At 40.3% G+C, this 26458-nt stretch overlaps 1 protein-coding gene across 2 annotated transcripts; it reads right to left on the bottom strand.

The window, feature by feature from the left end:
• Window positions 1-215: 215 nt before the first annotated feature.
• Window positions 216-26066, bottom strand: LOC132675192 (uncharacterized). 2 transcript variants are annotated; one of them, XM_078439365.2, is made up of 5 exons: window positions 24553-26066; window positions 20064-20190; window positions 19466-19561; window positions 4176-4985; window positions 216-1419 (listed from the first exon to the last, which is right to left on the bottom strand). In XM_078439365.2, the coding sequence occupies exons 1-5, from the start codon at window positions 24565-24567 to the stop codon at window positions 1382-1384; spliced, it is 1086 nt and encodes a 361-aa protein (XP_078295491.2). In that variant the 5' UTR covers window positions 24568-26066; the 3' UTR covers window positions 216-1381. The 2 variants fall into 2 exon arrangements, with proteins under 2 accessions (XP_078295491.2, XP_078295490.2); XM_078439364.2 differs by having other exon boundaries at window positions 216-4985.
• Window positions 26067-26458: the final 392 nt, after the last annotated feature.

Below are 26458 nucleotides of genomic sequence, written 5' to 3'. Positions count from 1 at the left end.
TAGATAACAATGAAAAGTAAATAACATGTGAGTGAAAAAAATTGCGAGGTACAATAGCATGGTGTTCGAGAAGTGAATACTCTGGGAAAGATGTATTAGCCTGTACAATTTGGTTTTGATCAACTATTGGCTGCTTTTGCAGTAAATTGCCAAGATTTTCATTGCAACAGTATTTTCCCACACTTCAAAATCTGGAAGCAATAGTCTTTCTCACATTGTCATTTATTGTTTTTTATTTTCCCCAGTTCTCTCAAGGTAGCAGTCGGTTGTTGAATATCAAGTAGCCATTTCAAGGCGTCATAAGATACACATGTGGAGAAACATTACACAAACTACAATTCAGGCATCTGCACAAACACCACCCACACTTACGGAAAAAGGTGTTTCTTTTCAATGTGTCAGTACGAGTTAAAGAACCAAACTATTATTGTCCTCCAAAACCAAAACAGGGGGAGACTTTATTGCCATTCTGCCAAATAGTGCATTAACTAAAAACTGTGTACAAAGTGACCCATTTGTTTAATACTGACCTTGCCGTGTCTTATTATAGTCCTTGCAGTCAAGTCTATTTTGTCTGAAGCATAGCTACCCCATTTCTTTTGGTTTCCGATTGCATGCAATATCGTTTTGAATATCTGCACTTTCAGGCTGAGTGTGTTCTGAAAGCAGATGTGAGTCTTGTGAACACAACATAGGATTGGGTCTTGGATTTCTTTCCATTCAGCCAATCTCTATCTTTTGATCGGGAATTTAGTCCTTTTATATTTAAAGGAAGTATTGATACAGGAATGGAGTTACTGTTGTCATTCTTTTCATGGTTTTCTGGCTACTTTAGAATTCTTGCTCCCTTTCTTATCCATTTTCTCTTTCCTTTGTGATCTGATGATTTTCAAGAATGGTAAACCCTGATTCTTTTCTCTTTATCTTTTGGGTATCAATTACCAGTTTGCTCCATGGTTACCATGAAGATTCAAGAAGACATGACAGTCTATTTTAAGTTATGTACAGCTTAAGTTTGCCTACTGAAATTCTTTCAGGCCTGGGGTGATTGTTCAAAAATGTGAATGTAGTATCCTAACCATTTTAGGAAGGTTTTGCTATTCTCTTTCTGATATCTGTGAATATTTCTTCCTTTCAATTACACAGGATATTGATATTGATATTCTGTACTTGTAACTATTGCTATGATGAACCCGCATCACGTTTTTCAGTGGACTGACCCTCTTTCCCTTAAAGATCATTTAGTACAACATTTTATTTGTGATATACACTTTTAGTTGAAATAAATGGACAATGGTGTCCTGAACACCTCTTTCATGATAATTACAGCAAGGTTAGAGGCACAGAAAGTATCTCCATTTAGATTTTATTCAACTCTTCTTCACCTTCCATGGAAAATTACATATGTATGAGTCCCACCTAAGAAAGAAGGGAACTCATATCATTGATGTAGCAATACTCAGCCACATACATTCACACGTCCACTAGGAATAAATGAATTTTCTGAAGTGATTTGAGAATAAGAAGTATACTAATGTTTACTAGTCACAAATCTTAAATAGGTTAATGTAAAAATATTGAGAGTATACGTATGCAAAACGCCATCCCTTTTATCATTTAAAGCATGAGCATATACATTATCTAAATGTTTACCTTTGTATTATTCCTGCTAATAAGTATTTTGATGTAATGTCTGAATACACAGACTTACTGCTTTCTGCTGTGAATCCCGTGACACGTGTTGACATTTTATGTTCCGTTAAATATATTTTTAAATACTTCAATCTTTCAACTTACTTTCCTTTTGGTACTCTCTGATGTTTTCCAAATGGTATATTTATGAAAAAGGGCTTTCCTCATGCATTAAGTTTGAATGGTTTGAACTCACATGCATTTGGAGATATTGAATAAGGATTGAGTTCCAGATGAAAGCTTTGTCATTCTCTTTACATTTTAGAGTTTTCCTCTCATATGGGAATTATGATGTTGAATAGGGTAGGACTTCCACCTAAGGGTGTGCCACATTCATCACATTTGCAATGTTCCTCCTATGTATGAACAATGTGATGGTGAGTAAGGCTTGAGCCGAGTGAAATGTTTTGCCACATTCTCTTCAATTGTAAGGATCTCTCAAGTATGAATTTGGTGGTGTGGAATGAGGCTTGAGCACCATTAAAGGGCTTTCCAGAATCTTTCTATGTGAAAAATCATCTCTATAACACATTCTCTGACACCAAATCAGGGATCAGCATTGGTTAAAGTCTTGCCACATTGTTTACTTGGGTATCGTTAATCCTCAATGTGGATTCTGTGGTGTGGAGTAGCGTTGAGCTGTCCTTAAAAGTTCTCTCACAGTCTTGGGGTGCCTGGGTGGCTTAGTCAGTGAAGCATCCAACTTCACCTCATGTCATTATATAGCAGTTTATGGGTTCGAGCCCTGCATCAGGCTCTGAGCTGTCTGTGCCAAAACCTTGGAGCCTGGAACCTGCTTTTCATTCTGTGTGTGTGTCTGCCTCTGCACCCTCCTACTCATTCTATCGAAGAAAAACTTTTTAAAAAGTGGGGAAAAAAATCCCTCACAATCTTAAACTCTGTAACATTTGCTCCAAGATGATTTCTGTAATCTTGAATAAAGGATGATTGGTGATTAAAGCCTTTTGCACACGTTATATTGGTAAGGTTGGCTCAAGTATGAATTCTGTGATGTTGACGAAGTCCTGAGCATTTGGTAAAGCCCTTGCCACATGTCTTACATTGGTAAGGTTTCTCTCCAGTATGAATTCTGTGATGGCCATTACGGTCTGACTGCAACCTAAAGGCCTTGCCACATTCTTGACATTTGTAAGGTTTCTCTCCAGTATGAATTCTCTGATGCTGACTAAGGGATGATTGCTGGCTAAAGACCTTGCCACATACTTGACATTTGTAAGGTTTCTCTCCAGTATGAATTCTGTGATGCTGAGTAAGGGTTGTTTGCTGACGAAAGACCTTACCACATTCTTGACATTTGTAAGGTTTCTCTCCCGTATGCATTCTGTAATGCTGAGTAAGGGATGATTGCTGGATAAAGGCTCTGCCACATTCTTGACATTGGTAAGGTTTCTCTCCAGTATGGATTCTGTGATGCTTAGTAAGGCTAGAAAACAAATTAAAGGTTTTGCTGCATTTGTTACATTGGTAATGTTTCTGTCCGGTATGAATTCTGTGATGTCGAGTAAGGGCTGAGTATTCACTAAAGGCCTTGCCACATTCTTTACATTTGTGGGGTTTCTCTCCAGTATGAATTCTGTGATGTTCAGTAAGTCGTGAGGAATAGCTAAAGGCTTTTCCACATTCTTGACATTGGTAAGGTTTCTCGCCAGTATGGATTTTGTGATGCTGAGTAAGGGATGATTGCTGTCTAAAGGCCTTGCCACATTCTTGACATTTGTGAGGTTTCTCTCCAGTATGGATTCTGTGATGTCCACTAAGGGATGATTGCTGGCTAAAGGCCTTCCCACATTCTTGACATTTGTAAGGTTTCTCTCCAGTATGAATTCTGTGATGTCGACTAATTGATGTTGGATGGCTAAAGGCTTTGCCACATTCTTGACATTTGTAAGGTTTCTCTCCAGTATGCATTCTGTGATGCTTAGTAAGGGATGCTGGCTGGCTAAAGGCCTTGCCACATTCTTGACATTTGTGAGGTTTCTCTCCAGTATGAATTCTGTGATGTCGAATAAGGGATGATTGCTGCCTAAAGGCCTTGCCACATTCTTGACATTTGTGAGGTTTCTCTCCAGTGTGGATTCTGTGATGCTGAATAAGCAATGATTGCTGGCTAAAGGCCCTGCCACATTCTTGACATTCGTAAGGTTTCTCTCCAGTATGCATTCTGTGATGTTGAATAAGGGATGATTGCTTGCTAAAGGCCTTGCCACATGTTTGACAATTGTGAGGTGCAGTATGGATTTGCCTGTGTGTATGGAGTGATGACCCATCCTTAAAGGTTTGACCACCTTCTTCACACTTGTCAATTTTCTTTGCAGTATGCATTTGCTGATGTTGAGATAGTGTTGAGTGCCTGTCAAAGGTTTTGCCACATTCCTTGCAAATGTACCTTTTCTGTCCAGTACCACTTGTCTTATATGTATTTAGACTTAACGATTGACTAAACATGTTCCCAGATTCATTACCTGTGAATGGGTTTTCCCCCACACGAATCCTCTGATGATCAGCAATACTGGAGGACTGCTTCAGAGCTTTCCCACATTCATCATATTTAGAAGTATTTTCTCCCCTCTGCGTTCTCTTACTCTTGGTACGTTTGGAGTTTGGGTAAAAGACTTCCTCATCTTTATTAGATTCAAAATGGTTTTCTTGCGGAGTCCTCAGATGTTTGCTAACATGGGAGCCCTGGTTAGACTGTGTCTCAGATTCACTGTATTGAGCCAGTGTATCTCCACTGAAAATGCTCTGGTAATGTTGCAGGGCCACCTCCTCTATGAAGCGCCTCCCAAATTGACACGTCCTAGGCCTTTTGTCTTCATTTTTGAATCTCTGAGTTTTAGAAATATTTGACTGAAAGGTCAATCCAATCCCACTTTCACAATGGCTCAAAGCATTGTTTTCATTGTGGATGGGGTAACTTTCCAAATGTTCCAAATTTTCATTGCACAAATATGTATGTTTGCGTATTTGATTGGAACTTCTTACAGATGCACACTCCTTTGCACAAATAGTGGATGTACAAAGGGTGGTTTTCCAAGATGTTTTATGTCCTTCACCACTTGCGGCCGTGAGGTTCTTATTATGGGCACTCGTCTCAATTGGACCACGTCCTTCATAAAACTTCTGATGTGCTTCATTCTTTCTATCACTGTCGCAGTTTATCAAGTGTAAATTCTCAAGGGCATGATGTTTCCATGTACCCAGTGACACATTTTGTAAAGAGGCTTCTATGCATGGCTTTGGCAGGAAATTCTGGGTGCCATGTGAAGATATAGCTGAAAGATAGCAAATAACAAAAAAAGGAACATCATTCCAATTACTACTCTCACATGAAGGTACTGACAACTTCTAATATACAACCTTCAAATCAGTCAGAGAATGCCAGGAAGATGGTTGAGAAGGATTCATCGGGAATTCATTCTTCCTTGACACAGAAACTTACATACAACGTGTTGAAGACATAGCCTTATAGATCATCCTGCAGTTGTTTAATGGTGTAGCACAAATCACATTCCTGTGTCACAAAGAATCAGGAAAGTATCCTATGAGCCAAAATTTAGAAGGAAGGACATTTAATTTAAAAGTCAAACAGAAATGATGAAAATACGATATAGCAAAAGTAGGAATAAAACAACAGGACGAGTTTGTTTTCAGAAATAACCCAAAAATTTTACAGATCTATAACACCATCAAGTAAGGATGAATAATTGAAGTTCTCCTAAAATCAGAAGTGAAGAAGTAACGTGACACAGTACATGTGATATAGATATAAAAATAATTATAATTGGCACAAAGTATAATTACACGCTAACAAATAGGTATCAAAAAAAAAAAGTACCTATTTCAAGAAAAGGTATAACCTACCTGACATCATCATGGAGAAAAGAACATAATGAAAGAGGAGCCTGGGTGGCTTAGTTGGTTGAGCGTCCAACTCTTGATTTTGGCTCAGGTCATGATCTTAGGGTCATGTGATGGACCCCCGTATCAGGCTCTACCCTAAGCAAGAAGCCTGCTTAAGATTCTCTCTATATATACCTCTGCCTTCTCCCCCACTTACTGACTCTCTCACACTCAAAAAAAAAAAAAAAAAGAAAGAAAGAAAAAAAAGAAAAAGAAAAAAAGAAAAATATCAACGGATCTACAACTACTAAGTAGATTAAAACTGTAATAAATAAACTCCCAATGGGGCGCCTGGGTGGCTCACTTGGGTAAGCATCTGACTTCAACTCAGGTCAGGATCTCACAATCCATGAGTTTGAGCTCCACATCGGGCTCTGTGCTGACAGCTCAGAGACTTGAGCCTGCTTCGGATTCTGTGCCTCCCTCTCTCTCCTCCCCTCCCCTGCTCATGCTCTGTCTCTTTCTGTCTGTCTCTGTCTCAAAAATAAATGAAAACATTAAAAAAAATTTTTTTAAATTAAAAATAAATATAAAGATAAATTTCCGGGGCGCCTGGGTGGCTCAGTCAGTTGGGCAGCCGACTTCGGCTCAGGTCATGATCTCGCGGTCTGTGAGTTCGAGCCCCTCGTCGGGCTTTGTGCTGACAGCTCGGAGCCTGGAGCCTGTTTCAGATTCTGTGTCTCCCTCTCTCTGACCCTCCCCCATTTATGCTCTGTCTCTCTCTGTCTCAAAAATAAATAAACATTAAAAAAATTTTAAAAAAAATTTCCAACAAGGAAAATCCTTATGCCAGATGAATTCACAGGATAATTCATAGACACACATGATAAAGTACTTGAAATCTCCCCAGACATTTCTAGGGAGTGAAGAGAAGGGAGATTATGAAAACCCTTGATCATACCAGCCTTAACAGGTTATCAAAGCTGAAGGAAGATGCTACAAGTATAGAAGACTATGAATTACTATCTGTGGGGAATATTCATGCAACGTCCGCCATAAAACTAAGCAAATAGGGGAGCCTGAGAGCCTAAGTTGTTGAAACATCTGACTCTTGACTTCAGCTCAGGTCATGACCTCAGTCGTGAGATCAGGCCCCATGTCCAGCTCATTGCAAACTGAAAAACCTGCTTGGGATCCCCTGTCCGCCTCACTCTCTGCCCCTCCCATTGTCCTCTTCTTCCCTCTCCCTCTCAAAACAAATAAACAAATGAAAAACAAACTGAATCAAAAGAACGTTTTACCATTTTACGACATAATCAGCTGGGAATTCCTCCTGAAATTCAAGGGTGTTTCACCATATGGCAAACTATCAAGTTGGGACTGCACATTACAGACTAAAGATCACAAAGAGAGGATTAATTGATAAAGGACAGGAAGTGAGCATATTGTACACCATTTCATGATTAAAGGTACTCACTAAAGGAAGAATCAAAGGAAACTACTTCATCCTAATAAAGATCATGTATGTGTGAAAGGCTGAAATCCAACATAATCGATGAGAAGACTGAAAGCTCCTCCTATAGGATCAGAAATAAGGTATTGAAAGCGACTTTCCCATGTCCATTCCACACAGTACTGGCACTATTCAGAACAATTAGGCAAGAAAAAAATACATAAAAGGAAACCAAATTGGGGGCGCTTGGTTGGCTCAGTTGTCTGACTGTTGGTTTTCAATCTGGCACTTTGTGAATTTGAGCCCCACATCAGGCTCCATGATGATAGCACAGAGCCTGTTGGGGTTTTCTCTCTCTGTCTCTCTCCCTCTCTCTCTGCTTCTCCCCCACTTCCACTCTCTCAAAATAAATAAAATTAAAACAATTCTAAAATCGAAACAAATTGGAAAAGAAAAAGCAAAATTATCGTTGTTAGAGGATGAAATTATCTATATAAAATCCTAGGGAACTTTTTTTTTGGTAACCATTATTATTCATTTTTGCTAATTTTTCTACTAGACCCTCCACTTTCAATTTTTTATGCTATAAATGATTGAGTTAATTACTGTATTTCACCTTTTTTCTTTTATTACACTCAATGAACAAAAGAAAAGAAATTTAGATAAAATTCTGTAAAAGGAAACACTAAAGAAAAATAAGAAAGAAGTAAAATGAAGACCCCAATAAACAATAACACAACATTGGAAGTAATTCCATTTCTCCAATACAACACACAAAATTGGCAATACCTTAAATACATTTACAATGAAAAAAAAACCCACAAACGAAAAATGGAAAAGAAAACGAGGCAACAGTTACCCACAGAAACATATAGTGTGATAAAAGATTCCTAAAGCAATCATACACTAACATATTAGATTTTGGAAAAGACCAAGACCACATGCCTTCACTGGTCAATTGACCAAACATTTAAACAAGTAACTCCTTGGATGCTCCGGTGGCTCAGTTGGTTAAGCATCCAACTGTTGGTTTGGGCTCAGGTCATGATCTCACTTTGTGAGTTCCAGGCCCACACTGGGCTCTGCACTGACAGTGGGCATCCTTTTTGGGATTCTCTCTATTTCCCTCTCTCCTTACCTCTTCCCTCTTATCTCCTGTCTCTCAAAATAAATAATTATTAAAAAGGTAATGGAGAACATTATATTTTTTTTAAAAAGCAATTATGATAAAATTCATCAAAATTCTACAAATAGTAGAATAGAGGGAACCCATTGAAAATCATTCTAGGTAGCAGGCATTACCCTGATACCAAAGAGGACATAACCACAATACAAGAACAAAAAAAGGCTAGTTTGTCGAATATAAATATTGCTACACTGGCCTTCTTTTGACATCCATTTGCATGATAACTTCTCTAGCCCCTCACGTTCAATTGGCAGACGGCTTCAGGTCTAAATTGAGTCTTTTGTAGGCAGCAGATTAATCGGTTTCAGTTTTTTTAAATCCATTCAGACACCCTATGTGTTTTGATTGGAGTGCATAGTACATTTCCCTTCAAAGGAATCATTGACTAGATACCTATTTGCTGCCATTTTATTATTACTTTTGGCATTGTTTCTGGAGATTTTTTTCTGATACTTTCTTGTCTTTCTCACTTTTGGTCTCTCCTCTGAAGTCAAAGACTATCCTTAAACATGTCTTGGAGGGCTGTTCCAGTGGTCACAAACTCCTTTAGTTTCTGTTTGACTGGAAATCTCTCTCTCTCCTCTAGTCTGAATGATAGTCTTCCTGGAGAGACTGTTCTTGGCTGCCTATTTTCCCCATTCAGCATTTTGAATCTGTCATGTCCCTCCCTCAGGGTTGCCAAGTTTCTGTTGAGAAATCTTGAGCTGGCCTTATGCTTTTCAGGGTGGGTGAAATACTTCCTCTGTGTTGCTGCTTTTAAGATTTTGTCATTATCACCGTAGTTTGCTAATTGGATTCCAAGATGTCTTGGTGTTGGCCTCCTTTTGGTGATTTCTGTGCCTCCTGAATCTGCAGGTCTGTTTCCTTCAACTGATTAAGGATGCTTTCTTCTATTATTCCCTGAAATAATTTTTCTGACCCCCTTGCTCATCTTCTTCTGTGACCCCTGTAATATAAATCTTATCACTTTTGAGGGAGTCCCTGGTTTCCTAAGGCTATTTCATGTTGCATAGTTCTACTCTCTGTCTCTCTCTCTCTCTCTTCCTTAAGTTTCACTATTTTCCATTATTTTGTCTTTAAGGCCACCAATTTGCTGCTCTCATTCTTCCAACATGCTGTTCATTGAATCAAGTGCATTTCAAATCTCATTTATTGCATTTTACATCACTCTTCCTTTGCTAAGCCTCTTATCTCTGTAGTAAGAGCCTCACTGCTGTCTTCTTTTCACAAGCCCAGTGAGTATCCTTATGATAGTTGCCTTCAATTTTCCATTTGGAATGTTACTGATACAGTGTTTCACTGAGATCTCTGGCCATGGCCACAACTTGTATCATTTCGGATAAATTCTTCCATCTTGGCATTTTGTCTACATCTCCACCACCCTCTGTATGTTAAAATAGCCAGTTAGGTCTCCTGCTCTATCTTTGATGCCAGTGCTGTGCAGAAGCTCTCCTGCCAGTGTTTGGACCCTGTCCTCAATGGGGCGAGTTTTGACTGGTTATGCTGTGGTCTGCTTGTGAGATGAGACCAGACATCAACTCCACCAGAACTGAAGTCATGCAGAACTGTGTGGTCACATGTGGTGTGGGCAGCAGATTATGCAGGTCCCCTGAGGTAGGGGCCAACCTTGCTGGGATTGAGTCAGGCTTGACTGAGAAGGGCAGTTCCACCAGAACATAGGGGCTTGGGGCTTGTTGTAAGCAAGGCAGGCAGCCAGTGTCCCTGCTGAGTCCTTTCTCTCAGGGTGCTCTGTGTTCATGCTGAGGAACATGGGAAGGAAATGGAACCAGTCAGCTCCTTTGTTCCCCATCATGCACCTCATTGAAGGGCCCCTAGAATATCAAATAATCTCACTCATCTGTGTCCCAAATGCTCTTCACATTGCTGTTTCCATGCTGTCTACCCCCAGGTTGTGAGCCTACCTTCTGTCCAAGACAGGGCAGTACCCTCCTGGATCTTTCCCAGCTAAGCCTGTCGACCTTGAAAACTCGAGGCTTGAAGCCACACTGTAAGAATGCACAAATGCAGGTCTTCTCATTTTCCAAGACAATGACATTAGGGAAATGTTCTCCTTGTGCATTCTTCTTTGAGCTCCACTCTCTCTCATCCTTCTCCACCACAGCTCCCTGCTTTCAGCAGCACTATAATCTGTTGCTCCCCCAGCCAAATCTCTATACTTCCTACAATCTTTGATGTGCCTCTTCTCTCACATTAGCTGGGTAATTCCTCTGTCAGTCTTAAGGTTGCTTGTTGGGATACTTAGGACGGTTTAGTGGTTATCTAGATGTGTTTGTGGGATGTGAGGAGGGTAGGGTACTCCTAGTCTGTCACGATACTATCTTCTTCTTCCCTGAAGAATCCCTATTTTTTTATATTTTAAGTTATTATTTTTTGAGACAGAGTGTGTGTGCAAGTAGGGTACTTGCACAGGGAGACAGAGACTCTCAAGCAAGCTCCATGTTAGGTGTGGAGCCTGAGGCAGGGCTTGATGCCATGACCCTGGGATAATGACCTGAGCAAAAATCAACAGTCAGAGACTCCACCAAAATGAGCCACGAGTGCCCCTAAAGAATCCTCATTTCGGAAAACCTGTTAACACTCAAGCAAATTTTACAAAATTGGAGATTACAAACCCAACACATAAGAACTCATGGTTTATACACAACAAAGAACAAATCCCCCAAAATACAATTACAGTTACAGTAGCATCACAAAGAATAAATTGCCGAAGAATTAATATAATGTTAGAGGTCAAAACTGGTGCAGAGAAAACTATAAAGTATTGTGAAGGAATCGAAAGAAGTAAGTGAAACCACATCCATGTTCTTACATTGGAATACTTCAAATTATCCAACTGTCACTATGCTCAAAGTGATCTACTGATTTCATGCAATCTCCATCAAATTCCCAGTGACATTTTTGGCAGAAAGATCACAACCAAATGGAACATTCACATGGGTATCGCAGGATAATATATACTCACAATAATCTTGAAACATAAAGACTACTCTGGTGGCACCACACTTTCTAATTTACAACATACTATAAAATCAGTTGTCAAACTAATGGATTACAGAAGAAAACAGACATAGAATAATGAAAAAGTGATGGTGAGCTACATGTGCACTTCAATGTCAATGTGACATTCTCAATGTGACATATGAAAACGAACAGAGCATCTTCTTAAAACTCACATTCTGATTTCAATTTTTATGTGGGGTCTGTTTTGACATTTCTCACAAGCCTGACCCTGATGCAAACATCTTCACTTCAAGAGCCACACTTCTATATTCCAAGAAATAAAAAAACACAAGAAGAAATCATGGAGGACTTTGAACTTGAAGAAAAATGAGGAAATTACTAATCTTCATATCATGAACAGAAACAACCATTCTCCTTGAACACTTACGACACAGTATAGACCATTCTAACAGTTTTCCATAAATTTACCCACCGATCCCAGTAACCTATGAGAACAATACTATTGTTTTCATCTTTCAAAAGAATATCTGGCAAAATTGCACTAATAGTATAAATGTGTCTTTATCCAGATTATCTGACTTTGAATTCATCTAAGAGGAACACACCAACCATTATACAGAGACAATCCTAAAAGTAAGTTTACAGAAAGTTTCAACCTGGTGATGGTAATGCAAATATATTAAAACCATGAAACTGAGTAACATAAAAAGAAAAGTGAAGATTCCACGTAAAATACAAAAATTACCAATTGAATACAAAAGAATAAAAGTGATAGAATAAAAAATGTTTACTCTCCCTGAAACTAAGAAATGTTTTCAGTGACATACAGATTATACATCTATTTGTGGAAAAAGGTTTTTTGACTTGCAAATATACCACAAACACACACACTCAGAAATACAGATGAGGACAAAAGGAGGAGAAGATGGCAGTGTAGGAGATGCTGGGCTCACTGTGTCCTGCTGATCACTTAGATTCCACCCACATCTGCCTAAATAACCCAGAAAACTGCCAGAAGACTAGCAGAATGGACTCTCTGGAGCCAAGCGTAGACAAGAGGCCCACGGAAGAGGGTAGGAAATGGGGAGAGGCGGTATGCACTACACAGACTGATGGGAGGGAGCCCGGGGAGAGGAGGGGCAGCCTGCCCAGCAAGGTAGAGCCCCTAGTCTCACTAGCAAAAGAGGAGGGGCCGGACGGAGTGTGTTCTGACAGCCAGCGGGACTTAACATCTGGAATGTTATAAGTCAACAGCTCTGCTCCAAGAGTGTGAGGGCTAGAGGACAATGGGAGGGAGAGTTGTTGAGCCCTGGAGGACAGAGCTCAGCTCAGTGGGGAACAAAGGCGCTGGCCAGCGCCATCTCCCTCTCCCATCCTCCAGCCAAAATCCCAAAGGGAACCAGTTCCCATGAGGGAGCTTGCTTGCACCGCGCAAACACCCAACTCTGTGCTTCTGTGGAACCATCCCTCCAATGGGTCTGCCTCTGTCCCAGTGCCACAGGGCCCCTCCTGAAGTGGACCACGAACCACCGAAGGCAAAGTGAGCTGATTCTGCCCCTCCCGCCCCTGTGCACCTTGCGGATCCACCCTGGCTAATACACCAGATCCCATAGAAGCAGCACCACAAGCCTGGCAGTGTGCAGGTAGTCCAGACATGGGCCACACCACTCCACAGTGAATCCTGCCCCTGGGAGAGGGGAAGATAAGGTACACACCAGTCTGACTGTGGCCCCAGCTGTGGGCTGGGGGCAGATATCGTGTCTGACTGCGGCCCCAGCCACCAACACAAGTTACCCCAGACAGCATAGGGGAGGAGCCCTGCAGTTCTGCACCATTCCAGGGACTATCCAAAATGACAAAATGGAAGAATTCTCCTCAAAAGAAACTCCAGGATGTAGTGACAGCTAACGAAATGATCAAAAACGATTTAACCAATATAACAGAAAATGAATTTAATATAGTAGTCATAAAATTAATCACTGGGCTTGAAAAAAGTATAGAGGACAGCAGAGAATCTATTGCTACAGAGATCAAAGGACTAAGAAACAGTCAGGAGGAGCTAGAAAATGCTATAAATGAGGTGCAAAATAAAATGGAGGCGACCACAGCTCGGAATGAAGAGGCAGAGGAGAGAATAGGTGAATTAGAAGATAAGATTATAGAAAAAGAGGAAGCTGAGAAAAAAGATTAAAAAAATCCAGTAGCATGAGGGGAGAATTAGAGAACTAAGTGATGCGATGAAACGCAATAATATAGGCATAATTGGTATTCCAGAGGAGGAAGAGAGAGAGAAAGGTGCTGAAGGTGTACTTGAAGAAATCATAGCTGAGAACTTCCCTGATCTGGGGAAGGAAAAAGGCATTGAAATCCAAGAGGCACAGAGAACTCCCTTCAGACGTAACTTAAATCACTCTTCTGCATGACATATCATAGTGAAAGGATAAAGAGAATTCTGAAAGCAGCTAGGAATAACCATGCTCTAACATATAAATGGAGACCGATAAGACTCGTGACGGATCTGTCTACTGAAACTTGGCAGGCGAGAAAGGAATGGCAGGAAATCTTCAATGTGGTGAACAGAAAAAAATATGCAGCAGAAAATCCTTTATCCAGCATGTCTGTCATTTAAAATACAAGGGGAGATAAAGTTCTTCCCAAACAAACAAAAACTGAAGGAAATCACCACCACTAAACCAGCCCTACAAGAGATCCTAAGGGGGATCCTGTGAGACAAAGTAACAGAGACATCACTACAAGCATGAAACCTACAGACATCACAGTGACTCTAAACCAATATCTTTCTATAATAACACTGAAAGTAAATGGAATAAATGCGCCAACCAAAGGCATAGGGTATCAGAATTGAAAAAAAAAAAAAAAACAAAAAAAAAAACAAGACCCATCTATTTGCTGTCTACAAGACACTCATTTTAGACCTGAGGACACCTTTAGACTGAAAGTGAGGGGATGGAGAACTATCTATCATGCTACTGCAACTCAAAAGAAAGCTGGAGTAGCCATACTTATATCAGACAAACTAGACTTTAAATTAAAGGCTATACCCTTCATAAGTATATAAGAATTGAGATCATACCATGCATACTTTCAGACCACAATGCTATGAAGCTTGAAATCAACCACAGAAAAAAGTCTGGAAAACCTCCAAAAGCATGGAAGTTAAAGAACACCCTACTAAAGAATGCGTGGGTCAACCAGGCAATTAGAGGAGAAATTAAGAAATATATGGAAACAAATGAAAATACAACAATCCAAAGGCTTTGGAATGCAGTGAAGGCAGTGCTGAGAGGAAAATACATTGCAATCCAAGCCTATCTGAAGAAACACGAAAAATCCCAAATACAAAATCTAACAGCACACCTAAAGGAATTAGAAGCAGAACAGCAAAGACACCCCAAACCCAGCAGAAGAAGAGAAATAATAAAGATCAGAGCAGAAATAAACAATATAGAATCTAAAAAAACAGTAGAGCAGATCAATGAAACCAAGAGTTGGTTTTTTGAAAAAATCAACAAAATTGATAAACCTCTAGCCAGGCTTCTCAAAAAGAAAAGGGAGATGACCCAAATAGATAAAATCATGAATGAAAATGGATTTATTACAACCAATCCCTCAGAAATACAAGCAGGTATCAGGGAATACTATGAAAAACTATATGCCAACAAACTGGGGAACCTGGAAGAAATGGACAAATTCCTAAACACCCACACACTTCCAAACTCAAACAGGAAGAAATTGAAAGCTTGAACAGACCCATAACCAGCGAATAATGGAATCATTTATCAAAAACCTCCCAACAAATAAGAGTCCAGACCAGATGACTTCCCAGGGGAATTCTACCAAACATTTAAAGCAGAGGTAATACCTGTCCTCAAGCTATTCCAAAAAGTAAAAAGGGAAGGAAAACTTCAAAACTCATTCTATAGAGCCAGCATTACTTTGATTCCTAAACCAGACAGAGACCCAGTAAAAAAAGAGAACTACAGGCCAATATCCCTGATGGATATGAATGAAAAATTCTCAATAAGATACTAGCAAATCTAATTCAACAACATATAAAAAGAATTATTCACCATGATCAAGTGGGATTCACTCCTGGGCTGCAGGGCTGGTTCAACATTCGCAAATCAATAAACATGATACATCACATTAATAAAAGAAAAGATAAGAACCATATGAGACTGTCAGTCGATGCAGAAAAAGCATTTGACAAAAATCAGCATCCTTTCTTAATAAAAACCCTCGAGAAAGTCGGGATAGAAGGAACACACTTAAAATCATAAAAGCCATTTATGAAAAGCCCGCAGCTAGTATCATGCTCAATAGGGAAAAACTGAGAGCTTTCTCCCTGAGATCAGGAACACGACAGGGATATCCACTCTCACCACTGTTGTTTAACATAGTGTTGGAAGTGGTAGCATCAGCAATCAGACAACAAAAGGAAATCAAAGGCATCAGAGTTGGCAAAGATGAAGTTAAGCTTTCACTTTTTGCAGACGTCATGATACCAAACATGGAAAACCCGTGATACACTCCACCAAAAGTCTGCTAGACCTGATACATGAATTTAGCAAACTCGCAGGATACAAAATCAATGTACAGAAATCAGTTGCATTCTTATACACTAATATTGAAGCAACAGAAAGACAAATAAAGAAACTGATCCCATTCATAATTGCACCAAGAGGCATAAAATACCTAGGAATAAACCTAACCAAAGATGTAAAATACCTGTATGCTGAAAACTATAGAAAGCTTATGAAGGAAATTGAAGAAGATATAAAGAAATGGAAAAACATTCTGTGCTCATGGATTGGAAGAATAAATATTGTCAAAATGTCAATACTACCCAAAGCTATCTACACATTCAATGCATCCCAATCAAAATTGCACCAGCATTCTTCTCAAAACTAGAACAAGCAATCCTAACATTTGTATGGAACCACAAAAGGCCCCGAATAGCCAAAGTAATGAAGAAGAAGACCAAAGCAGGAGGCATCACAATCCCAGACTTTAGCTTCTACTACAAAGCTGTCATCATCAAGACAGCATGGTATTGGCACAAAAACAGACACATAGACCAATGGAATAGAATAGAAACTCCAGAACTAGACCCACAAACGTATGGCCAACTAATCTTTGACAAAGCAGGAAAGAACATCCAATGGAAAAAAGACAGTCTCTTTAACAAATGGTGCTGGGAGAACTGGACAGCAACATGCAGAAGGTTGAAACTAGACCACTCTCTTACACCATTCACAAAAATAAGCTCAAAATGGATAAAGGACCTGAACGTGAGACAGGAAACCATCAAAACCCTACAGGAGAAAGCAGGGAAAAACCTCTCTGACCTCAGCCGCAGCAATTTCTTACTTGACACATCCCCAAAGGCCAGGGAATTAAAAGCAAAAATGAAATATTGGGACCTCATGAAGATAAAAAGCTTCTGCACAGCAAAGGAAACAATCAACAAAACAAAAAGGCAACCAACGGAATGGCAAAAGATATTTGCAAATGACATATCGGACAAAGGGCTAGTATCCAAAATCTATAAAGAACACCCCAAACTCCACACCTGAAAAACAAAAAATCCAGTGAAGAAATGGGCAGAAAACATGAATAGACTCTTCTCTAAAGAAGACATCCAGATGGCCAACAGGCACTTGAAAGATGCTCAATGTTGCTCCTCATCAGGGAAATACAAATCAAAACCACACTCAGATACCACCGCACGCCAGTCATAGTGGCTAAAATGAACAAATCAGGAGACTATAGATGCTGGTGAGGATGTGGAGAAACGGGAACCCTCTTGCACTGTTGGTGAGAATGCAAACTGGTGCAGTCTCTCTGGAAAACAGTGTGGAAATTCCTGATAAAATTAAAAATAGCGCTACCCTATGACCCAGCAATAGCACTGTTAGGAATTTACCCAAGGGATGCAGGAGTGCTGATGCATAGGGGCACTTGTACCCCAATGTTTATAGCAGCACTCTCAACAATAGCCAAATTATGGAAAGAGCCTAAATGTCCATCAACTGACGAATGGATAAAGAAATTGTGGCTTATATACACAATGGAATACTACTTGGCAATGAGAAAGAATGAAATATGGCCTTTTGTTGCAACGTGGATGGAACTGGAGAGTGTTATGCTAAGTGAAATAAGTCATACAGAGAAAGACAGATACCATGTATTTTCACTCTTATGTGGATCCTGAGAAACTCAGGACCATGGGGGAGGGAAAGAAAATAAAAAACAGGTTAGAGAAGGAGGGAGGCAAACCATAAGAGACACTTAAAACTGAGGGCTGATGGGCGGTGGGAGGGAGGGGAGGGTGGGCGATGGGTATTGAGGAGGGCCCCTGTTGGGATGAGCACTGGGTGTTACATGGAAACCAATTTGACAATAAATTTCATATTTAAAAAAAAAGAAATACCAATAGGTATTGTTTTTGAGTCTTCTATAGCATTAAAAGTCTAGGTCTCCTTTATGTTTTGTGCTGGATTACATTCACAATTTTAAGGCATTTGAACTAATGTGATACACATTTTCTTTATTTGCAGCAACAGAAAAGAGATAAGGAAGAGTATCTATGGGACATGAGGGCAGAATAAAATGGAAGTTTACAGGACAGAGCTCTCATTCACAATCTCTACTTTCAACAGCAGTTCCTACAGCAAACCTAGGAGAAATCCTTCATTTTCCAAAGCAGACCACAAACAAAGTGAAAAGAAGGAGGAAGTTTCTAGAATAAATGAGATGACTTGTGCACATCTTCCCATAAAGATACTTAATGATAACAGAGAAAAAATATCAACCTTCTAGTGGAGGGATCCAGCAGAGAGCACACAGGAAGTAAGGAACCTGTAATGGGTGACACTGGGATCAGGTGGCTAATGTTCTTAAAGGACACAGAACGACAGCTGTGAAATAAATGTCCAGGACAAATATGTAAATCATGGTCTAACAGCCAAAAGGAAAATAACCATTTTATTCAAATATCAAGCCACTATTCCATGGTAAACAATTCAAATGGTCATCTTAGAGAGACTTATAGAGGAAGAAGAGAGAACAGGTAACTAAATGATATCAGGAAAACTCTGCAAGACCAACAGGTCAACCCAAATGATCTACCTCATACCTCATGATGCACATGCCATGTCAGAATTTTGATCTAATAAATCAGAAATGAATCTCATAAAGAGCCACACAGAAAGGGAAAACATTTATGACAAAGGCACAGGAAGTTTCTATTATACAAGAAAAAAGATGAAAATTATGATGTTACTGAGAAATAACGTACCCATTGAGTCTTTATGGCAGGCCGTGAGTTCTAAGTTCTCAGTGTTCTAGTTCCCCTGTGGCATTAATGTTGGTAGGAATATTAGAATACACATGGACAAATTATTTCACCATTGAGGAATGGAAGACATAAATTGGAAATTTCTTATTATCATTCATAAGAAAAATAAGCTTCTGAAGTGAAATAGAGCATGAGATTTTCTCATTTTAGAAAATGCTTTTTTATCTGAGGGAATTACTGAATCTCAGTTTTGTATGATTAAGCCTCAAGCATCAGTGGGGCGCCTGGGTGGCTCAGTTGGTTGACCATCCAACTTCAGCTCAGGTCATGATCTTGTGGTCTGTGAGTTCGAACCCCACATCAAGCTCTGTGCTGACTGCTCAAAGCCTGAGGCTCCTTCAAATTCTATGTCTCTGTCTCTCTCTGCCCCTCCCCCACAATTGCTCTGTCTGTCTGCCTCTCTCTGTCTCTCTCTCAAAAACAAACATTGAAATAAAAACAAAGATTATAGCCTCAGGAACAATGGAAAGCATAAACCGGAAATCACGTGATCCCTGTCTCCAGTGCTCCTGGGATTTGGACACCAAAACCCACTCTGTCCACCACTACTATGACACATTTCTCACAAAAACAGAAACTGGGAATGACTTACAATAGAGTTTCTCAGAATATGGAGAATTCTCCAGGGCCTTCAAAGCAAAGGAGAAGCTTTCAGACTTTGGAGATACTCAACGCACAAGGGGAGTCTCCTGGCACTCACTGTGGATGTGATGGACCATCACTGGAGCAGAACAAAGAATCCTTCGAGAATGTAAGAGTATGACGGGTTGGAAAGCTGATGTCCCGCTATGAGTGGGACAGACATAAAACTGGGCTTCCAAACTAATTTCCATTCAAGGAGAGCTACTTGAGCCATACTTTAAATATTTGCATATCACCACTGTCATCTGTTTTGTTCATGCCCACCTACCTGCTGGTGAGGCTACCGTCTTCTTTCTCTTCACATCCCAGAGCTCCCTCTTTTGTTCCAAAAAAATGACCAGGTGTGGTTTTGACACAATGAGGCCTGATTATCAGAAAAAAAAAAAAAAAAGAACATGCCTGTTTCTCAGATTCTTTCACCCCAATACTGTGCTCAGTACACGAGGGAGGACATTGTAGAATTCCAGAAAATGATTTCTGAATATTGTTGCCCACAAGCCCCTTTAGTATACTTGACAGGAATTTCCAACGTTCACATCGTGACCTCACGTCCAAGTACTACCACGACAGGAATGAGTAGCAGTTGGGAGCTTAAGTGGGCAGTACCATTTTATGCCACTCAATGTTTACAATTACCACTCATCTACAGATGATGATGCTCTTACCTCACCGTAAAGAAGGGGAATCTACAGCTGGAAAGGAAACCTCATGAAGATATTTCTCTATATCTACAAACTCGACTTCTTTCTCTGACTGCAGGGATCTGAATCCCAGTCATGCAAGAGGAAGCTTCCAAAAGACAGTCTTCCAAGGAAGGAACAAACCCGCGAGTGTGGTTTGGGAAGTCTGGAAGGAGTTATCCTCACCCAAGAAGAGGAGGTGTCCATAGGTCTCTAACATCACATCCCTGTACAGTTCTCGCTGACTCTGGTTCAGGCATCCCCATTCCTCCTGAGAGAATTCTATGGCCACATCCCTGAAGGTCAGCAGTCCCTGCAACAAATGCCACAGTTACCAAGTAGCCATAGGCAGCATTCATAATGGTACCTAAGATGCAAGAGGGAGTTAATGTCACCAGCTGGACCCCAAGACCTGATCTTCACTGCTTACTTGTTGATACCCACTGCCCTCAGTCCCTCATTTTATTTTAATTCTTCTTTCAACCTTATCTGTTACTTCAGGCAACAACACCCCAGGGCCATAGTCCCTTGTGATGGAAACAGAACGTATACAACAAAAGGTATGTCATCTGAGAAAGAGTTTATACCCACCCAGTCTGAGCTTATCCCCTGACTCACTCCTAAGCAGGTGAACAGTGGTGCCAACCACCGGAAAAGGATTGTTACCATGACCTCATTCTAATGCTAAACTCTCCACCTAAGAGTGAGCACAAACCTCATTTACTATGTAACATCCATAGTAGGTATGGAAGTTGCTTTCAAAAAGTAAACATTCTAATGTGTATTTATTTTTGAGAGAGAGACAGAGCAGGAGCAGGGGAAGGACAGAGATGGAGACACAGAATTGGAAGCAGGCTCCAGGCTCTGAGCTGCCAGCACAGAGCCAAATGCGGGGATCGAGCACAAGATCTCGAGCACACAGACTGCATGATCATGACCTGAGCTGAAGTTGGATGCTCAGCCAACTGAGCCACCCAGGCCCCTCCTGTATACAACTGTTTTCTTCAGGCCCAAGTGCAACCTTATCCCTACCTTCACATAAGATGATGGGCTCTCCCTCTAATTCTCCACCCTGACTATATATGAAACCATTCCCTTCCCGGGGTTTCTGCTTTGGAAATGATTCCCTGTGATCTCCTTAATTGTTGAAATTCACATTTTCCTTGTGTGACAACCCCAGCTGGTATAGATTCTATCTGTGACTCACCAAGAAGTGAATTTGTTTGTTTGTTCAGGTACATTAGGAAAACTGGTTCTGACGTAGAGGAGGTTCCTGCTTTCCGCAGGAAGACATTTTTCAACACAGTAATATGCTTTCATGTATTTTCTAACTTTGAGGTAAGAACTAGTGTAAATATTGTGTTTATTCAAGTGAATTTATAAAATGAAGGCATCAACAAAGACATCCACGTTTTTAAATACTATATTCACATCACATAGTATACCTGGTGTCTCTTTCTTGGATAGAAAGTCTGGGTGTGTTACAATGTACATAGCATATTCTAATATGAATTACAATTTCACAATGGTGCATTGAAGAGCTTTATTTTTTTTAAGTTTATATTCTTATTTTGAGAGAGTGAGAGAGAGAGTAAGTGGGGGAGGGGAGAGAGAGGGGGAGAGAGAGAATCCCAAGGAGGCTCCCCACTGACAGTGCAGAGCCTGACTTGGGGCTCCATCTCAGGAACCATGAGCTACTGACCTAAGCTGAAATCAAGAGTCAGATGCTTAACTGACTGAGCCACCCAAGTGCCCCCAGATTCTGCATTGCTAACAAGACATTAGCCTATTGGCCAGGGAATAGATATTTGAATAACAAAGAGCAAGAATTCAAAGGCAGGAACTCATGGAGTACTTGGAACTAAATGGGTTTTATAACAACCACAGGTTCTATTAGAATAGCAAAAAAGGCAACAAGGAGACTTCTGAGCATTTCCTACTTAGTACATAGCATCTACTCATTTTTCATAAATTAATGGAAAATGAATAATCATAATTATAAACAATTATCATCTATGAGAGCAAACAGGTTATTCTTCTGTTTCTCTGTCAATATCTTGTCAAGCATCCAGTACATGGAAGAGATTCCGTTTTAACCCAGGTTATGTGACCTAGAGTTGATCTAAAATGTCACAGTGGTCAATATCCAGACGGGACCCTAAAGCAATGTTCGTAACACGTGTGAAAGCTAAAAAGAATGATGGAAAGAAGAAAGTGTCCACACAAAATTGATCTCCTGTTTTACACTTCATGCACACATCCATACATTTAGAAAGCAGTTATATACATATTAAAAGTGATAGAGTGGAAGGCCACCTGGGTGGCTCAGTTGGTTAAGCATCTGACTTTTGATATTGACTGAGATTGTGATCTCAAGGCTCCTGAGTTTGCTCCCTACGTTGGGCTCTACGATGATAACAGGGAGCCTGTTTTTAAACTGTCTTTCTCTTCCTCTCTCTCTCTGCCCCTTCTCCACTTGTTCTCTCGATCTTCCCGTCTCTCACACAAACTACAGAAAACAAGTGAAGAGCAGGAAATGGTCGTGGAAACTAAGAAACATCCTCAATGACGTTACACTCATAAATCTAGTTTTAGATAATGATGCTTAGGTCTTTTATTCACACTGTCAACACAAACACATTGAAAGATATACATAAACCAGCTATTATTTCTGAATCTAGTATGATGGGGGATACAAACAGGAAAATGTGCACCTTCACCAGAGAAGGCTGACCTAGAGCCTGCAGAGTTTTAAGAAGCATCAAGTAAGTGCTGGTTGCTACATTCTTAAGGGGTCTCCTGACTGCCTATACATGTCTCAATAAGTAATGTTGAACTGAATGGTAATCACCAGAGAAATCCTGCAGAAGCAGTTTTACACTCAGAAATTCAAACGAAGGGGCTCCTGAGTTGCTCAGTGGGTTAAGCCTCTGTCTCTTGGTTGCAGTTTAGGTCATGATCTCACAGTTCATGAGTTTGAGCCCCCAGTAGGGCTCCATGCTGCCAAGTATGTGGAGCCTGCTTGCGATTCTCTTTCTGCGTGCTCTGTCTCCTTCTCAAAATAAGTAAATAAACGTGCTCTGTCTCCTTCTCAAAATAAGTAAATAAACTTAAAAAAAAAATAAAAGGAACATTTGTGATCTTATACTGTGTGCAACTCCCCTCCCCCCCAGGACATATAAGCTTCGTGAAGCCACAGTATCGCTCTGACCACAGGTCCAGTCTCTGTGCTACTCCAATAAACTATCTTGCATCATCCAACATCTCAAGAATAGCTTCTCGACCATTGTGCTTGATGATCCCACCATATACTGTTGCATTGAAAGCTTTTGTTTCAATCCTCATTTCTACTCTATTCTATTTCAGGATTCTAAGGTGCAAGCATGTAAACTATGGGATTCTTCTTTTCTTGTTCTGAAAAACAAAGTAAATAGATGAATAGATTTGCATCAAGAGTGTGGAGTAAACTAGCAATCTACAGGATGGAGGTCTGAGTGATTTAGAATCTCCATTCCCATTAGTCAATATCTCTATTACACAAAGGTGAGGGCCTTCATTGTCCAGTGGAAACTGCTGGGATGTGGGTTGGGAGAAAGGGTCAAGAAAGGATTCTGGAGCCCTCTTTGGTCAAAAAAGCTGTTTTCATGAAAGCACAGGGAGAGGAATTGTGGCACCAAGGGCTGCAGTAGGATTGTGAGGAGACACTGATGATATGCTTTAAGTTGGAGGCATAGAGATAAAAGAAGTTTCTAAAGCATTTCCAGATAGTCAAGAAGACACAGAATACTGGCAGTCTGACTCTCATCATGCTAAGCTTCCCTTCTGCCTCTAGCAAAGCATTCACATGAAGGCAATTGTGAATTCCTTGAGCAATGTCATACTCTGCATATATCTAGTGTTTATCAATGGGTGGCAAGCTGTAAGAAAATTTAATCCTATCGGTATTTCTTTTGCCTCTGTTCCTTTCATCAATAACTACAGGCAAAGAGAAACTCAGAAGAAGTTTTCAGTTGAAATGGGATGGTTTCTGCACATCACTCAGGAAATATACCTAAAACCCTTACAAATGAGAAGGGAAATGTGAACGTTATAGAGGAGAAATCTAGCAGAGAGCACAAAGCCAAGTTAAAGCATTTCATATCAGCAGTAATGAAATCAATTGTAATGAAATAAGCTGAAAATGGGGTATCTTTTTTACATTCTAAAGAGCAAAAGTCTTCTTTTTATCAGACAACTTTGGAGTTAATCCGGGCCTCATTATCCATCCTGTGTATTTGTGCACTTTCTTCCTCCTGGTCTCTAAAGAGGAGATTAAGCATCCAGATCTGACCTAAATGGGAACGGTTTTCCTTGAGTGCTATCCCAGTACCAGACCCCAATCAGCAATAGGAATCTTGGACTCAACGCCTTCCCCTGTGGATCGTTCACAAAGGGAATATTTTCAATACTTGCATAACTTTAATTTGGAGTTGGAGAAGGGGGAGAAGGCTCAGCGATACAATGCAAGAGTGTTCTACAAACCTAATCTTGAGTATCATCGGAAAAGGTTAAAAATTAGGTGAAAAAATAGATCAGAAATCTCAGAACTAGAAAAACCAACACTTGTAATTTCAGTTAGCATGGACTGTCAAGAGAAAAAGAGGGAATGGGCTCTGCCCTCGAAAGCACAGCTTACCTGAGAACTGGCCATTCCTTCTTTCACCTGGTCCGCTAGATTTCTTCTCCAAAGATTTTGCTAGAGATATCACAGCTGCAGAAGGAAAAACTATCTTCCAAGCCACTAACACAGCCTCTTCCACTGTAAACTGATCACCTGCAGGCCAGACTTTGAAAAGTAGAAAAGACCCAACTTCCTACTCCTTTGCGTAAAAAGCTATTCAGAACCTTTTGAACTCCTAACTGGATGCCAACTTATGAGTTTTCATCCTCTGGCTTCTGGAGGCTTCTCCGCCCACAGATGCCACTACCCCCACAAATGCTACTACATCATAGGCACACTTTGTTACATGGCCCTGATCCTCTCCAACTCCTGTAGAGGAGAACCTGGTACCTCTCCTAGAGCCAAAGCCTGCACTCACCTCTCCTAAATTATTGGGAAACCTTTGTGCTTCATCCTGGATTCCCTTAGAATCACCTGGAGCACTTAATTAAAACAACACCATTGTTTCAACAAACATTGATTGACAGAATATTGGGGGGGGGGGGAAGGGGGCGATATGATCATTTTTTGAAATTCCACAAGTGATCCTGTTGGGAAGTATTTGGGAAGGTGACCATGCAAAAAGCACCATCATAGCTATGGTTATTGTCCAGATTTAAATCCATGCCTTCTCCACTGATCAGAGTTTCTGGAGATTTACACATCCCCCCTCTTTCTTCTTTGCAGTGGTAGACACCCTTCCACAGGGAGCTTTCCCTTGTACATGCAAATGCCTCTTTCAAAGGGTTTCAGAGCTTTTCCTTTGTCTGCTCCTTTAAAGTAATCCTTGTGCCAAAGACACACATTTTAGAATGGTAAAATGCTCCCCTTCAGTAGCAAAGTTTTTCCTAAGTCACCACTAAACAGTTTTCCCAACTGAATGCATTCTTTAATTCATTTGACATTTCTAATTCCTCATTATTTTCACTGAAATTTGGTGTTATCATCTTTTCCTTATTGTAGCCATTCTAGAAAATATTGAGTGGTTTCTCACAGTAAAACATGGAGTGATCTAAGACAGTTGTGCTGCTGCCTGAAACTGAAACCACTTAAAAGCATAAAATTGAACAATTGAAAATGGAGGCATTAAAACATCAACAAGGCTGGCTATTGAACTTAGTAACTTTTTTTCTCCTGGGGCAACCTCCCATTATTCCTTCTTAACCCCCCCCCTTTTTTTTTTAACCAAGTACCACACTGGAAATATGATGACAAAGGCTGGCAACACAAACACATTTCCTGTTGAAACAGGATGGATCCTGTTTTTCCCTATAAAAACCCCCAGCCCCTTCCTCTGGGTGGGCTTGCAGTTTTGAAGGTCTTAACCTGCTTCAGCCTCTTCTGCCTGGGAAAACAATAAAGCTCTTATTCCTCTTTTGACCAAACTCTGTCTTTACATTATATTTTAGCTCTGAAGAACAGAGGTCAGTTTTTAACCACAGAATGAATGTGTACTAGAAGAAAACATTTTCCTTCATCTGTTCTCTATTCTTTGGCCAGTCTAACAATTAAACTGACATCAGGCAGTTTCAAAAGAGAAAAAAAATAATTTCTTAATTATGGCAACCTCAAAGATATGAGGCTCAAAGACAGGCAATTGATGCTCATATGCCATTTGGAATGAAGGAGAAGGGGGTAGGGATCTACATCTCAAGAAGGAGGAACAACATCTACATTCAATGAGCAAGGAAAGACAAATGTTTATAAAACATATTTGCACTGCCGCGCAGATAACTCTTTATAAATGGTTCATCGCTGGGGCCACCTGAATGGCTCAGTTAAGTGTCCCTCCTTGGCTTAGGTCATGAGCTAGCAGTTGGTTAGTTTGAGTCCCACATCGGGCTCTCTGCTCTCAGCACAGAGCCTGCTTCAGATCCTCTGT

This window comes from Panthera onca, chromosome E2, assembly GCF_046562875.1.
Source record: "Panthera onca isolate mPanOnc1 chromosome E2, mPanOnc1 haplotype 2, whole genome shotgun sequence".
Classification (NCBI taxonomy): Eukaryota; Metazoa; Chordata; class Mammalia; order Carnivora; family Felidae; genus Panthera; species Panthera onca.
This window is presented reverse-complemented; position numbering and strand designations above follow the sequence as displayed.